The sequence below is a fragment of the Ammospiza caudacuta genome, chromosome 3, assembly GCF_027887145.1.
Source record: "Ammospiza caudacuta isolate bAmmCau1 chromosome 3, bAmmCau1.pri, whole genome shotgun sequence".
In the NCBI taxonomy this organism is placed as follows: domain Eukaryota; kingdom Metazoa; phylum Chordata; class Aves; order Passeriformes; family Passerellidae; genus Ammospiza; species Ammospiza caudacuta.
Window position 1 is genome coordinate 30,355,472 of NC_080595.1, and position 17,169 is coordinate 30,372,640.

General features: G+C 37.1%; 1 protein-coding gene across 2 annotated transcripts in view; it reads right to left on the bottom strand.

The window, feature by feature from the left end:
• The window catches only part of SRBD1 (S1 RNA binding domain 1), a 124,282-nt gene that overhangs the window by 60,928 nt on the left and 46,185 nt on the right, over positions 1-17,169 (bottom strand). For both annotated transcript variants that reach the window (XM_058802059.1, XM_058802060.1), the window contains exon 17: positions 2,091-2,182. In XM_058802059.1, the coding sequence (XP_058658042.1) occupies positions 2,091-2,182 (92 nt within the window). The remainder of the gene's footprint in view (positions 1-2,090; positions 2,183-17,169) is intronic.

Below are 17,169 nucleotides of genomic sequence, written 5' to 3' on the forward strand. Positions count from 1 at the left end.
CATGCAGCTGTCAGCTTCCTTTAATGTACTAAATGCTATCATGTAAGCACAGAATCTGACATGATGTAAGACAACAATTAAAATAAAAAGCAAGTCAGCTTTGACACAATGTCACTTTTCTGTATGCTGCAAATTAAAGGAAAATTGAAACTATACAAGTAAGCTAGTCAAGAAAAAAGTCTGAAAAAGCCTCAAACAACAGTTAATGTTTCCCTCTAATGTTATGTACCATTTTTACACTCAACTTCAAGAAAACATCCATAGCTTTAGCACAGCTAATTACAAATTGACACCAAAATATGTTAGGAAGAAAGCCTGAAAATTCTAGAATACCTTGATAGTTCTAGCTGTCAGTTTCATAATGGCCATGGAACTAAGCAATTATTTTTTCAATTTCTATCCTCCCCCTTTTCAATTTCTATCCACTCTGTGGGACTGCTCCAGCACAGTAAAATTGCTGATGCTTTTAAAACCAGATGCAAAGCACTTAAATTAAGGCTGAAGAAAATCGTAGTAATGATGGAGTGATTATGAACTCAAAGTAATTAATATTTGAATTGATCATATATTAAAAATTTGATTTCACTTCGCTGTATTTGATGCACAACACTAAAAAGTGTCTGGAATGTTGAAAAATAATTTTGGAGAAAATGAGAAACATGTACACCTGAAAGGCATAATGTTAATAATTAGATTTCCTTCTTTTCAGTGTTTTTTCTTCATTTACATCAACTTTAAACCTATATTTAATACATCAGCACCATAAAAACTGTGACCCAAGGGAAAGCTAGTGCTATCTGTCACAAATACAGAAATGTCACACACCTAATATTTGCTCTGGCCATACCATGACACTTTTAAAACCTCTGCGGCCCAGGGAAGAAATAGTCACAACAGAGTCTGTTCACAGGCAGGGAAAAGGGAGTCAAGCAAAAAGAGGCTAGAGACCTCTCCTGCAAATGGAAGGGCTGATACAGACATTCCAAGAACATTCCTGTAAAAACATTCACTTTAAACATCAAGTTAACACTTTCCCTTTTGTGGAAATAAGAGGAAAGGGAAACATAGGGAATTCTATAAAGTTTTACCCCTGAATACCATGTCAGAATTCTTTTCTGCTGATCTATACCCTCCAAAGGATTTCCAGGCCAGTAACCTGCTAGAAAAACATTAAATCTAAGAACATTATAATTTTGACTGGAAAAGTTCTATACATGAGTGCTGCTGCATTTTCCAGTACACTATATTTGATTGAGTATGACAGCAAACTGCAGAAAAATTAAGAACTAAAAAACCCATAAGGTAGATGAAAAAAGATACAAAAAGAGACACAATTAAAAATACATAAGTGAAGTAATACAAAAATAACTTCAAACCTGTTTCTGAATAAAAAAAATTCAGAGACAGCTGTCTCTGAATAAAACAAATCCATGAGGAGAATCTGGTCACGGACAGAGCTGCTAGGAATTTGATCTCTAAAGACTACTCTTTAACCAAAAAATTATAAAGTGGCAGCATGTGCACATTTCCAATTGCTGTGTTAGACCTGTGACATTTATGCGGAAGTTGATAACTTTTTAAACACAAAACCTAAACAATATTTCCCGAAAACTGTATCCAGCCACACAAAGACTCCAGTGATCACAACAAATGCACAACTTTAAATTATCAGCTCTAGTTTTATATTGTTTTTCCAGCCCTTGAATGGTTTAATTATTGCTAGAGATATTTATGTACACACAGAGAAGAGGGAAGGTCAAGCCCCTGTGAGCATGGACATGGGCAACTGTGAAAGTTCATGCAATTCACTGGTTCTATTCATTGCTATAAATTCTCCTACACCAGCCTGTTGAAGGAATACATCCACAAGGATCTCTACATTACAGGCATTAGGAGAAGCTGATGTCATTCACTTGCACGCCTAGGACTTCAAATGTGAAATGACAGAATAATTAAGGTTTAGAAACAAAATATCCAAAGCTTTTTTCTACTTTTGGCAATTATTTTATTTAAGAATATAAACAGAACAGGCTGAGAAGTGAGACTTGAGCTCCATGTTGAAATGTGATAAAATGAAATATTCTTCATACCTGCACTTCTTAGGTTAGGGTCTAGGTCTGGCATTTCCTTGGACGCCTCTGGACTGACACTGTAGATCGACGCTCCCGCTTCACTGACAATGCTGAAAAATAAACCAGCAAATATGTAAAACAGCACACAGCTGAAAAGTACACATGAAAGTCCTTGCAAGTGACTTAACTGAATATGTAGTTTTTTTTTTTTTAAAACATCAGGTTTTGAATAAACCAAATGCTTACAAAAGTAAATCAGTACAAAGGAAAATATCCCCATTTAAGCAAAACCACCCCTCCCTGACCTGCAACATTCATTCTTTATCAATTCTGGCCTTACTATAAACACACACTGTGCAGGATCTCACTCCCTGTCTCAATCTTTACAAGAGGAAAGAAAATGAATACAAGAAACAAGTGTTACCAGAAGTAAATAAGCAAAACAGCTTCCATAAACAAAATTAAACCTACCTGACAATTTCATTAAAAACACCTACATTCTAAAGTCTAACGTATCACTTGAATCCAAGCCATGAGCATGCACACACATTGCCTCACGCCAGCTGCCCTAAAACACTCAAAAAGCCCCAGCTTGATACAGATTGAGCCACAGAGCTGCAACTCCCTTCTCAGCAGCATTCAGTACCGTCTTCTCCCAGCTCTCACTGCCATCGCCAAAGAAAAACAGATTGCTTGTCTTCAGGAACTTAAACTTCATTTATATACCATACACCTCAAACTCATTCAGTAATGATGATAAACTCAGCAATTCAAATCAAACACATAATTAAAAACCCTTCAAGTACTCTAGTTCCACTCAAGAGAAAACTGCAATCAAGTATTCACAGACTAAGTTTATTTTCAGCTGTGAAATTCTGACACCACTAAATCAACAGTATATTTTTTCAAATAACTTCAACAGAACTGGAATTTCAGGTTGATAATTATGGCATCATACAGCTACTGCTCTGGAGATTAATACTATCAGTTTCAGAACTATTTTTACTTTTACTATTCCACTTTTAAAATAACCTAATCTTTGCCATAAGAAGAGAAACCACAGTCCTTAAGAAACAGACCTTTCAGCAAAAATCCATAACTCTGCTTTATATTGTTTAAAATTGGACCATAAATTTTCCTTTTAGGAACATTTATTAGGTCAAATTTTTACATAAAGAAACTGATACCTAGAAACCACTCCCTTAAGAAAAAGCTGGAGAACAGCTCAGAGGTTAAATATATTCCTATTCAATGTTCCAAGCACAGTAACAGTAAATAGTGTAAAATGCAAACAAAAAAGGTAAGAATTTCTTACTGTTTTTTTTACAGATTCCCCTCTTCCCCAGTCAAAACTGGAATTTGGTGGAGTGCTGTACACACAAGTCAGATTTTAAAGGTACTCAAAACTCTAAAGAACAGTAGTACAAACAGACGGGATCTTTCAATAAATACAGAGAATAAAATACTGCTGTCTTTAAGATTAATGTAACTCCAGACCCATTCAAACGGAGAAAAAAAAATCCTCAGACCAGGTGAATAGGGCAAGTGAAAATGAAACTATTTCATGATTTTTCAAAAAGATTCAGTATTATGAGCACTCCTTCACTACAAATGACATTCATAAAACATTCCCATCACAGGGCTCAGAAGTAAGATCGTATCACAAAAACCTAACTGCTGAACATAAAGATGTTGACAGAAGACTCATAAAACTGATTTCTCTGATGAACAAGTAATTTAAAGAACAATGCAGCAGAACGTATTTCTTAACCTGTTCACACCTTATAAAGGCAGCATCTGGCAAGCGTTCCCTTTCTGGATATTGCATCCAAAAAACCACACATAAGCACACACTTTGAACAGCTTTTCACTAATCTCTCTTCAATCTTCGTATTCCAACAGGTCCCAGACCTTAGCTCACATACAATTTTTAAATTTAATACACTGATAATATAATTACTTGTATATATTATATAGTAATATACAAGTAATAGAATTTTAGATTTTTTTTTTAAATCAGTGTTTTGCAGTCGTTTTTTGAATGCTATACTATAAACTGTACTACTGAACACAGCCTATTGCTTGATCCTCTCCTGGTATTCTCTGCAGTGAACAAACTGATATGAACTTGATGGAACTTTTAACACACTCAATATTTTACTGTTTCTCATTAATACTACACTGATGATTTGCAGAAGCAGAAGGATTGCACCAACACTGCCATTCTATGGTAATATGTGACTTGTGCCAAATTTTAAGGTAGGCAGTACAAAAACTCCTTGCTAAAATGAGTAGATAAAATCAATGCTCAGGATAGGAGACAAACATTTGAAAAAGAGCATATTTCCTTTCCTCAAAGCAAAAACATTTATATTCTGGGTGAGGAGAAAGAGGGAAGCCAAGTAAAAAATTATCTCAAGAAAGAGAGCAAGATATAAAATGCACTTTCAGAAGCAGCATACACTGGGTACTAGAGATCCACTCTGAGATGGTTTAGTATACACATGCAGTTATTCTACAAAGTATTTGGTGTAGCAGACAGGGAAAGGGAAGCAAGAATTTCCACTCACATAGAATCTCACACTGCTCTGCCCAGGACAGCAAACGTTAAATAAATCTTTTACCCAGATTAAACACATAAGAAACCATCTTCTGGTTCATTAACAACCGCCAACCAAACTTCTACACAACTATTAGTGGCTATCACATGGTTTGATACGGCTACAGGGAGGTGGCTACTAATGTGACAATGGCACACAGAATGCTAAAACATTCAGCTTGGTCAAAATACTAAGATTACAAGCTTTAGGGATTGTCAGCAGATGTTCTGGCTTTTACTTTTTGACTAGACAGAAGACAGTCACTTTGGTTCACTGACATTTCATATGTTTTCCACATTCTCATAATTCTCTTGAAAAGGGGGATGGCTTTATAGACAATTTAAGCTAATTAAACGTTGCTAAATGCTCTACATGTCTTTTAAATAATGTATACATATTTTATGTCAGGGCATGTTAAGAGAAAACCAAACATGCTCAAATGAGTAGGAAACAGAAATTTACTCCAAACTACTGTGGTCCACACTGTTCTTGAATCTCCTCTTCCCATTTCTATAATGGATACAATTCTCAAAAGAGTCATAAAAACCCCAACTTCATAAGAGATGGAGAAATTGTATTAAGATCTTGCACATGTTCAGAATTTTTTTCTATTTTAACTTTTTAAGTCACTTAGCAGACCAAACCAAAAGAATTGGCCCCATAATGAGACCCTCATTACTGTGCAATCCTTAGGAGGAATGATTCTGACCAAATCGAAACATCTGAAACAGCTTTAGTGAAAAATTAATTTGCTTTTTAAAGTCAATATGTAGTAGGTAAATAAGCACATGGTGATGATATGATACAATGAGCTTCTAGGACATGAATGAACAAGTTTCATAAACTTCTCTTTGAATTAACAAAAAAGTAGGTAAAGGATCTGGAACTACACTCCCATACTGCACTTCCCACATCAGCCATCCCACAGGTAAGGGGTTTTTCCTCAGCATTTATATCCAATTTTTAAAAATTAAAAGTGCCCAAATCACAAAGCCAGTACACAATATCACAGTGTATTCTTTTCAATGGTACAAACTGGCTTGTTGCATATGAACTAAGTTTTCCTGTACTGCACCCGTCTCACTCACAGCTGTTAAGACACATTTTAAGTAGCCGAGGCAACATTAAATGTATTCCACCAGCACCACCTGGTGGGCCCTCAGCTTTATGCTACAGACCACGCCACCTATACTCTAAATACTTTAAGGAGACTTTTAACATTTACTAAAGCAAGTTGTTTTCTTACTCAGCTTAAATAAGTATTGCCTATTTGATCTGAAAAAATAATTCAGATTTTCCATCTTGTCATTTTTACAAGAAAAAAGCCTTTCTTGTAAATTGTAAAATAAAATTTACTCTTTAAAATTTACAATTTACTCTTTTTTTTACATTCAAAGCTATTACATACCTACAAAATGCCTAAAGACTACAAGTAACCAGCTAGTTAACAACAATGGTTTCACTAAATTACAATTTTTAAAATTTGCAGGTTTCTCAGGTAGTAAGTTTTCACTGTAAACATTTTCAAAGTTTATAAAACATCTAATGTACGTATAATAAAGAAAAGATGTATCAGGCTAGACATTTGTGGGTTTAAAGATGAATGAATCTTCCTGACATTTTCAAGAACCTTAGCAACAGTTCAGACTCCTATATTACATTGAGGTCAGACTTCTATATTACATTGAGGTTATTTCTCTACAATCAAATGCAACACTGGATTAATAACCTACAGAGAAGCAAAAGGCAATTTTATCCCACTTTACGTAACTTGCTGTCCCTACAACTTCCAACTCCTGATCTACAACTTCCATCCATTAAAATACCAGTACAAAGACAAGTCTGGTGTTTATTACTTCGAAGAAAATCCTGGTCACTCTAAAAACAAAGGGTATGCCAACCTCAGAATGGGTCAAGATTTTTGTATTTGGCCATAAAGTGATGATCTGCACAAAAACTCCCTTCACAATCATGATTTAATAATTGTGGCTAATTCCTCTAACTGAACTTTTTATATTCCTATTGATAAATATATTGTTCATAAACTTGCGGCTACAAAAGTCAGAGGTTCCCATGAAGTGCAACAGTAAAAAAAAAGTCAAAGGTTTATTCAATGTTATTTACTAAAATAATTGGGGTTTGAATCACCTGGGACAGAAAAATAAAATGAAATAATATAATGACAAATAACATGACAAAATATTCTCTAGAAAATAATGCTGCATTTAGACACTCAGTTGGAATGTATCAAGCTTTAATTATGTTGGCAGATGTTATGATTAAAAACAACTAATAAGGGGCAAGGAAGACTTAATTAAGCACGTACTCAAAAGAAGATTGGGCTACTTTATGAATGAGAAATCCATTGGGCCTTACTGGAAACACAGATGTCACAAATAGTTCCTGAACAGCCTAACACCCAAAAGGGTTGAGAGTTACACTACAGAAACAGGATGCCTGCATCTGCTGTTACATGTCTCCCTATATATCCATTTTTGCTGACTAATGAGAGCCAGCCAGGGCAGGTTGAAAAAGCTCTTCATAGGAAACAGCAATAACCCCTCATTTGCATTTTGACTTGTCTTGCTCTTTCTGCTCCTGTCAAGCAGGACATTGCACATTGCAGAAGCACCTTGAGCAGCCCTTTGAGCTCCTCACCATGACCCAAGGCAGAGCTACCTGCCCCTCCCAGCAACTCATGTTGGGGCACATGAGTGCTCCACCACCTCTGGTGGTGACTGTGGCCAGCTGGCGCCTGCAGCACAGCACAGCACAGGCTGGGATCTGTGCAGCCACATGTGCTTTGCCACAGGAACAACAGCACACCAGGACTGACAGACCCTGGCTCTGACACAGCTATGGCACTGCTTTTTTTCATACAAGAAACATAAATTATGGAAGTTCAAGATCAAAAGGTTTTGGTATATACTGATTAATGTATTCATAGAATAAAAAGGTCAAAGATTTTAAAAAGCCTGTTCATTCTGATAGATGAGATAAGATTCAGAATATGGTGTTTCCCCATCACCAATAAAGTGGTGGTGCAGCAAAGGAAGATGTTAGGATCATGAAAAAGGATTATACCAGAAAGTCATCATTATTCGATAGAATCAGGGCAAAAAGCAACCAATTAATCTGTGTTTTTAAAATAATATAAATAAGTAGTTTTACATGGGAACAATATTAGAACCCAGGAGATATTTTCATTGCAAAATATATTTAATACTAAAAACACTGTTAGATGAGAAAGGAATGTTTCTCAAACTTCCATTGCTTCACTCAAAACCTTTAGCTACTACATGCCATAAAAGTGTTGTTTATATGACAGTCCATCTTTCAAAATCAGTCAAACTAGACAAAAGCTGTTAAAGCCATCTTTAGCAAAAGGATTAGAAAAAAGCTCACAGTGACTCACAGTTGCAGCTATTCAATTAGATGCAGGGGGGACACCATAAGCCTTGAAGTACAGCTCCTGCTTCAGAGCTCACACACACACAAAAATTTAACCCCACAAAGAGTCTTCAGAGACCACACCAAATGATGAGCAGTGAAACAGACCCCACATAGTTGCTCAGATGCATTCTGTAAGTTTCCATAGAAAATATTAGGTGAAATTCTGCTTGCAACTAGCATCTTGAAGTCAGAACAACAAAAAAAGTCAGTGTTTCTAACCATGTATGAATTTGTTTTCTATTTTACAAAGTTTACTAGCAACTATGCCATGCAAAGAAAGGAATTTGGTCTTGACCAACTCAATCCACTTTGTAAAGTAAAAACTACTACATTATTTCATACCAGAGACTGTTTTACAGCAGATTACAACGCAGAATAGCATCACCTCTTTCAGTTACAAGCCCTACATTTGAAACAGCTTGCTGACCCCACAGCAGGGACAATAAACAAACACCTTATCAAGCAGCTGATGAAGTGGCAGTTCAAGGTAATCATCCTTTCATTAGGAATTATTTCTCTCCTGTTCAGCCACAAATTATATTTAGCATCAGTTAAGCTGATGATTTTCCTGGTTGACAGTATAGAGCTTTAGAACCTACTCAAGAGGAAAGAATTAGGCCTGTTTCAACCCATCTTTAGCAAGATACTCTAATCAGTGTTGGTATTGTTGCTTCATTAAAAATGACTTATCTTAAAGTAACAATCTTACAATTATACTGTGCTCCCCAATTTTTCTAGTATGCTTACGCAAAACTAAACTGCCCTACAGAATCGAAGTACAGACTTTCAGACGAAGAACAACATGCAAAATTTAATGGTTTGAAATACCAGATTATAGTCTTTCAATAACAGATAAAATGCAACACTTCCTCCTTGTCTGCTCACAAGAAAACTCTAAGAACTCCCAAATCAAGAACTAGTTACCATACTAAACTAATAAATCCAACTGTATAGCTCCAGTCTGGAATCCTTTATTCAGCTGTGTATGAACCATGCCCTCAGCACATCCCTGCAAAGGGAAGAATGATCAGATATCTGTCTTCATCTTGTCTGAAAACGATGACATTTTTCAGTAAGAAAAGGGTCCAAATGGCAGGTGTCAAAGAGCTTTAGCTTCACACGTGGTGCTAGGAGGCAGAAAAAACAACAGCAGCGTGTGGCCATGTCAGAGCTGCACAGAAGCTGCCGTACAGGCGCATATCTGAAAAGAGCAAACCTCAGAGCCTGTTAAATCAATCTAGTGCCAGATGCTGTTATCAGAACAAAACTGGCGCTGTGGGCTCATCCCCAGAAGAAATACACATCCCATGTCTGCAGTGGAAAGTGAAAGACCTAGGGTGGCATGTCTCAAGACTGAAGGTGACAGTCACCTGGGACTGCCCCCACCACTTTCATTGACAGTTTCAGAAAACAAGTGCTGTCATTGCTCATAAGGCAGCTGGAGCTGAAGCTCCTTTCTGCCCTTGCACAGAGCTTTAAAATCTGAGCTTCAGGTCCAAAATCTACTTCCAAGTTAACTATCCAACTAAAAAGCATTCAAGTAATTTTTTTTTTACTTAAAACAGTGCAGTACAGTAGGAACTTCAGAGAAAATTTAGCTACTGCTCATCTCCTTGCTGCAGCAATGCCAAGGAAAAAAAATTGTGACAATATGGATGATGTAGAATCAACATTACCTTAATGTAAGAGGACAAGTTTAACTCAAAAGAAGCATATTTTATGCGATTACCGTGCAATTCTAAGAAGTATAAATGAAAAGTGGTTGTACTCAAATATGTTCAAAAGTTACCTATGAATCATCAATTACCATTAGAAGAAAGGAAAGTAAAAAAGGCTTTAGGACTGACATAGGAAATGAAAACCCTAGAGACCACTTCTAAAATATAATAGACATAGAAATGGGTATACTCTTTATGAATATACTTTACAATTTCAAGACCAATTGTGACAATGCTCAGCAGTTTTGCATAACTAAATTATCCCAGTGAATTCAAGGGAAAAAAACTGTACATACAGCATTGAAAAAATGTAGCCCAACACCGACAGGATTTTACCCAACCTGTTTTTACCCAGGAGGGAAGCATAGGGAGACAAAGAAACGCAACAATTTTGGCAGTCAGGCTTCAAAAAGAAGAGAAACACTAGGTGATGTAAACACATTTCATACCTTTATAGACAGTCTTGAACTGAAATCACCTAGAAGCACATTAGAAACATGGAGCAGTCCAAAAAGATGATGATGCTCCCCAAAAAGCCCATGAAAAGTGTTCCCTACTGAAGGGCTCAATAAGCAGCCTTTTTTAGCCCCTGTTCCTCACAGTTCTCAAGCACTTGGTGAAGATGACAAGCTTGACTCAACACCATGAAACACAGCAGACCAAAGGAATCTGCAAGTTCCAGAGCAGAAGGCTGTCACCAACACTGTCCTGCCAGCAGCTTCTCAGCTCAGCCAAGCAGAAACCCCTGCAGTGATAGCACATGGCAAAAGCTGATGTTTAACCCAGTCCATTTCCAGCCATGCAAGATCTTACAAGAGGTAAGATCTATCCTGGTTGTTCTTAGAAACAGCAGAGGCAAAGGGTAAAACCCTGAAACCCTGAAAGGTAGTTCATGTTCATGTATCATAACTCATGTTGAAGCATCACCAAATATCAAGGTTGTGGGAACAAACAAGACTTTTTAAAAAACAAGATTCCTGCCTCTAAAGAAATACCTAGACCTTACTAGCACCACCTGCATTTGGCACTGTCACTGACAATTTATAAAACAGGGGGAAAATGTCTGACTAAAGCCTATTTAATTTTTAAGCCACAACATTTCCCTATTGCATGCACTGTCATACCCACATCACCCTTCTGTGGGACACAGGACATTCAAGAAAACAAATGATTCACCGAGGAGAGTCCATCAGATTCTTGAGTATAAAGATCTCTCAACCAATTTATTTGTCAATGAACTTCACAGAGCATTCAGATTTAATAAAATAACATAGCATTAAGAAGCATCACAAGTGAATAGTCAGTCTGAAATTACCTAGAAAGGCTACAAGAACAAGACATTCCAGTGCTATAATGGCTCTTGTGACTCATTTTTATCTCTTAGAACGAGCACACAGATGCAGCAACTGCTGTGGCTAAAATGCAGTCAGTTAATCCAGACCAAAGGCTGGAGCTTGGAGTCACATGAACTCTCAGGCAGACTTTGTCCCCAGAGTGGAGCATAACTGGACAAGACCACAGCATATGGAGGAAAATGCCTCTTGGAGAACAGCACCTCCAGCAACTGTCATTTTCTTTAATGCTCACTCTGGGCCATTGGGAGGCAGCCTGGCCAGTGCTGCTGTGCTGCCTCCACAGCCCTGATTCATGCAAAATTCTGACCTGTAGCTTTGGCCAGAGACAGGCTTTATTCTGTTTCCCCTCTGTGCTTTCCTACAATACCACTGATACTGATCTTGGTACACAATCTCTCCTTGCTAGCCCAACCCTCTCCTCAGAACAGGGCCAGGAGGGAAAGGTGGAGTCAAAAATACCCCTTCTACCAGGGTTGAGCAATGCAGTGTAGAAAGACTTTGCATACAGGGAAGGAACCACAGATCCTCTGCTGCTGCTTCTCTCTGCTCCCTCCCTCTTAACAGTGAGGTTGTATCCAAAGACTTCATATTAAATATTTTTAACCTACAGACACTTCTTGGCACAGCTTACTGAACTCTGAACTACCCAGGTTTACCACATAGAGAAACTCAAAGTAAATTAAGAGTTCTGGAATCAGAATAAATGCTGGCAGGAAAAATTCTTTGAGGTATAAAATAAGAAAAAAGTGTTCTTTCCACATCTTTCTAGCCATGTAGTTTCTTTTTAGTTTACTTTCATTTGGAATTCACCTAAAAACATAAACTGTTTTGGTTTAGAGAAGATGCATTCACCCAATGAGCTTATTTTCCAGCTCAACATATTCACAACAAATGCTACATAAAGTAAAAGGGCTTCATGCAGACCCAATCAAAATTATATGCTTCTACTCTTCAAAAATCACTTCTACAAATTAAATCATGACAGTACACTTGCTATTTCTGAAGTACTCATTTGCTGGGGTTTTCTTTTTTTCTTTTTTTTTTTTTTAATAGGACAATACAGTTCCTTTGACATTTTTCTGTGATCTAGTTTATAACTATTCAAAGCTGTCAATTATCAGGAAGTGTTCCATTCTGTCCATCAGGGAAAATATTTTTCTTCATGGAAAAACAGGTTGTAAAACTGAGGTACTAGTTTAGTCTTTCCAGCAAAATCTATTAATCCCTATGAAGGAACTACAGCATTACAGTATAAAAAGGATTATAGCAACAGATAGGGGAAAAAAATCAAACAAGAAATTTAAGAAAAAGAGTAGGTTACTCATTCTTCAGAAAAAGGTAACATTTTTCATGTGAAACTAAAACAACCCCCCAAAAAATCAACTGAAGCTTACTTTACCTTAACAAGCACTTATAATAGCTCAGTTACTTTTCTGAGACAGATTTAAAGGCAGGAAGATGTACTCAAATGTCTGTAGAGCAACAAAAGCAGATTGAGTGCCTTATTATTAAATTACCCATTCTTCTCTTTTTAGGCCTCTGTGGCTTGTCCATGACTTCTCTGGTCTCCTCATTGTCATAGTTTTAAATATTATTATTTTACTTCTCTCATATGTAACTGCTGGGCATTTACAGTAAGAGATCTGAATAAAATACCTCCAAATCAAAGTGAGCTGAACATTAGGTATATTATATTTTTATCCTTTAACCATTTACAACAGTGGACACCCTCTCATTCATTTTGTTTTACAAACAGAAGTATGTGTCAACCTCTGGAAAAAACCCCACAAATAAAAGTAATGACCAAATCTCCATAAACTTGAAATACATTAATGAATTGCATGTTTTTACAGACAAATTTCTTTTGTAAGATTGAAACCAAAAGGGAGAAAAAAGGCAAAAATAGGTATCTGGGATTACTGAAATAAAAGTTCAGCTATGTAGTGCTATATTTGTTTTCCCCCTTCTCTTAAGAGGGAATAATTTGTTCCCTTAGGTTGTGACAGATCCACACAGGAGACATTCCATGAGTAATATCACTAGAAGTGGCATAAACATATGCTAAAAGACCACTTCATTTAAAAGACCTTTTTCATTCAGTTACAAACACTTAAAGAAAATCTGGACAGAAATTTCTCATGCTTCAATTCTAACTAATTACTTATAAATTTGAAAAGAAAATCCCAACTAGAGTGTTTTTGTTTTCTTAGTTATCCAAATAGGTAAGCACAGGATAAGACAGCATTCTAGTTTTTAAGAGATCCTTACACCAAAATCTCAAAAATGCATCTTCTTTTATATCCTACTTTTTACACCACAATTTCCAAATTATTCTCCAGCCATAGATATGCTATATGGCACTTAAATAATCAACTGCAATTCTAGCAATATAATTCCTTACAACAGTGTGAAGGTGCATTAACACATCTGTACATCTAATTACTCATGAGCCCAACAATACATATTTTGCAGAAGAACATCTTGGAATATGCTTTTTCTTTTAACCTTATTACCCCTTTTTTCATTCCCAACCTACTTTATAATGGGTAAGTCTCTCTGAAACATTTGAGAAGCTATAGGTCAGTTACATGATTTTAAACAAAGGCACTAACAAAACTAAAATGGGCAATTCATCCTTTTCAAATATAACTATGTTTTCTCTCAGAGACACCAAAGTTTCCACCAGGAAGCTCATAATCAGTTATTCCACCCTGCCATATGGGCAATGAGCATCTATCCTGCATCTACTTCTCAGGATTGCTCACTATTCTGATGCCTAGATCCTGCAAGATCCTAGACAAGCACCACTGAAGAGTGAGGATGGAATGATTCTTTCAGCTTTTAGAAACTGCTGAATGCCTCAGAATCACAATGGCTGAATCACAGTCACAATCACCTGTGGAGACTGATTGGTCCAACACTCTCACTCAAAGCAGGGAGAATCAAAGCAACTTTCTCAGGGCTGTGTCCAGTCAGGTTTCAAATATTTCCATGACCACAAACTCTAAAACCTACTACATATTAACAAGTACATTTGGATCCTCTGTAGCTAAGGTGTGATGTTTTGATAGTATTAAGCTGAGGTTCCAAGTTTTTTTAATGGCAGGTTAAAAATTTAGCACCAAATATGCACTTAAGAAAAGCACACACTTGCCATGGAACAGTGGGGCATAAATAAATGGAGATTTTAAGATTCAAAACTCTGTTTTCAGAAACAGTGCTGCACTGAGAACTCACTAAACAATCACAGCTTTCTCAAATGCTGTAAGCAAAAAGAAAACATGAAATTGTTTGAAAATTAGATTAATGGAAATATGTGCCCTGCTGATTCCAGCAGGAACAGAGCAGGCCCACTTAATTTCCACTGTCTGATGTTAAACTGTTAAGACTATTCTTGCAGCTGATAATTAACAGCTGTTACTTTAAAGAAAATTAACAACAAAACAACAATTTGGAGATCAGGGCAATGGAAGAGACAGCACAATATTAAAACAATAATTGTCCAGATGAGAAGCAGAGGTTATCTGAGAGAGACTCGATGGCAGCACAGCAGTGCAGGGCCTGGAGGGCTCTGGCTGATGCAGACAGCTCCTGCAGGGGGTTATGGAGAACATATGCCAGGGTGGTGTACACAGCACCCTTTAATAGGGCAGAGCATCTCCTGCCCCCGGGCGCCGGCTCAGCTCTGCTGGCTACTGCAGGAGGCGCCAGAGCCAAGCCCTGTGCTCAGCCTGCCCCTGGGAGCGAGGCCAGCAGCGCTGGGCTGTCGGCGTGCCCAGAGCGCCGAGCCAGGCCCGTGTCCGCACACCAGCAGCGCCACGTGCGGCACCAGAGCCACAGCGGCACCGGCCCGGCCCGGGGCCTGCCCGGGCAGCTGGGGCCAGGCTGACAGCATCTCCTGCACCCACTGCTCACAGGGGTAACAGCCTCCTCCTCCAGCAGAACAACAACGCACAAACGTGAAACACTCCCCTCTGCCCCCACAAGCAAGGATAGGCTTCCCAGTCTAAGCACAAACAAAACATCAGCTAAATTCAGGTCCACATTACATTAAGGAACTGCTGGTGGAGATTTTAATATGAGGGATCAAATTTCCACTATCCTTTTTTTTTTTAATATACATTTGCATAAAGGAGAATTTAATCCTGAAATGCCATGTAATTATTTGTAAACTATATATCTGCAATTATTTTATAAAATTAGCCACAGATGGGTATGTTCAGAATTCTGTCAAGATGTTGAAATACTTTCTTAAAAAACATATAAATAACGCTTTAAGAATACTAATACAACAAACTGGCATGTCCTGGATTTGAGTTTAATCATACCCTGAGAACTAGAACAAACATTTCACAAGCTCCAAGTCTTGACTTCCTCTGAAGTTCATAAAAGCTCCCAACATCACCATCACCACATGCAGGATGTGATTTATGCAATCTAATTATATTAGATGTAACACACTAAAGAACCCCCAAACTTGTATTCTGTTATTAAATCCAATGGAAACTAACCTACAAAAACTTTATTTATAAGGAATAGACATGAACTCAAACCATACATACTCCATTAAAATTCTGACAAGACCTGTTGTAATCACTAAGATTTCAACTGTACCGAGTGCTAGAATTGGTATTTCAGATGAGTTAAATACAATTTACATAAAGAAAGCATCTCGCTCAAAGTCCACTGTACTAATTATGAAATTTATTTTATCATGACTTAATATGAACCTACAGACAAGCATTGCTTCATAATGCTAATATTCGCAGTTGAGCCAAAAATAATTAATTCTGCATTTTATGCATCACATACTAAATAAACTATATTGACACAAATCAGCATTTCATCTGTATCTTTACTTTATAAAAACCTGGAAGAAATTTCCTACAGACCATAAAACTGAATAGAATCTGCTTTGAATTAGGTGCCACCACTTTTTTCTTCTCACATAGCACCAGAACAACCCCAGGCTTAAAATCTTGTCTCGATCAGAAAACATTATGCCTGTTAGTGTATGAAGTCCAGTAAACCTACAATCTACTGTAACTGCTTTACCAAAGAGAAGCCAATAAGAGGAAAAATAATTTCCTCTAGCTTGATCTGCTAATAATGAGCTCAGACTTTGCAGTGAGTGAGTGGTCTTCTCCAGAAAGGCCATGAGATCATCAGCAATCTCCCCCAAGGACAAAGCTACAAGTGAGGCAGCACCAAGTGCCTGTGGACACTCAGGTACAAGCAGCAAGATGATGGCAGAGCCATTTCCCTACAGGAGCAGGGGTTAACAAGAGGAATAGTCAATAGGAGAGTCTTAAGCATTCCTTTAAAAGGAGTTAAACATTCCTTTAAGTCTTTTTACTGTTCTTGTTAGCTAGAAAAATGGGATATATTAAAAAGATACCATATAATGATATCAAAATTATTTCATTTTAAAACATTCAAATTGAAAATGTCTCTTTCTATTTACTCTTACAGCAGAAAATTAGAGTTAACATTTCCTTTTGCAGAGACAATCACTGAGAAGTAACACAGGAATATCCAGTTTGATTTACTTAAAAATGACAAAGTTCCAGAAAATAACTTTTTAATTAAAAAGAAAAAAAGTAACTTGGAGCTGTAATTTTATACTATGAGGAAAAACGGACCAAGAACAAGCAATAAATGCATCACTGGTTTTACTGAAAGCCCACTTACAAAGTATATTTACAGTACAACATCATAATGGTGACAAGAGAATCACCCATGGAGGATGCATGTTTTCCTGAAACATTTACATCAAATTCAAATGTCAAAATGTATTCTATCTAAATGTTAGTTCTAGTTCAACCCAATAAAAGAACTGAACAGGCAGTAGGCATGTTGCCTTGGCTGCCAAAGAAGTTTTAAAAAATATAAATTTAATTAGGTTTGAGAGAGAAGTTTTATGTGAAAAGCCAATTTATTATAAGGAATAACTATAGCTGCTTATAGACAG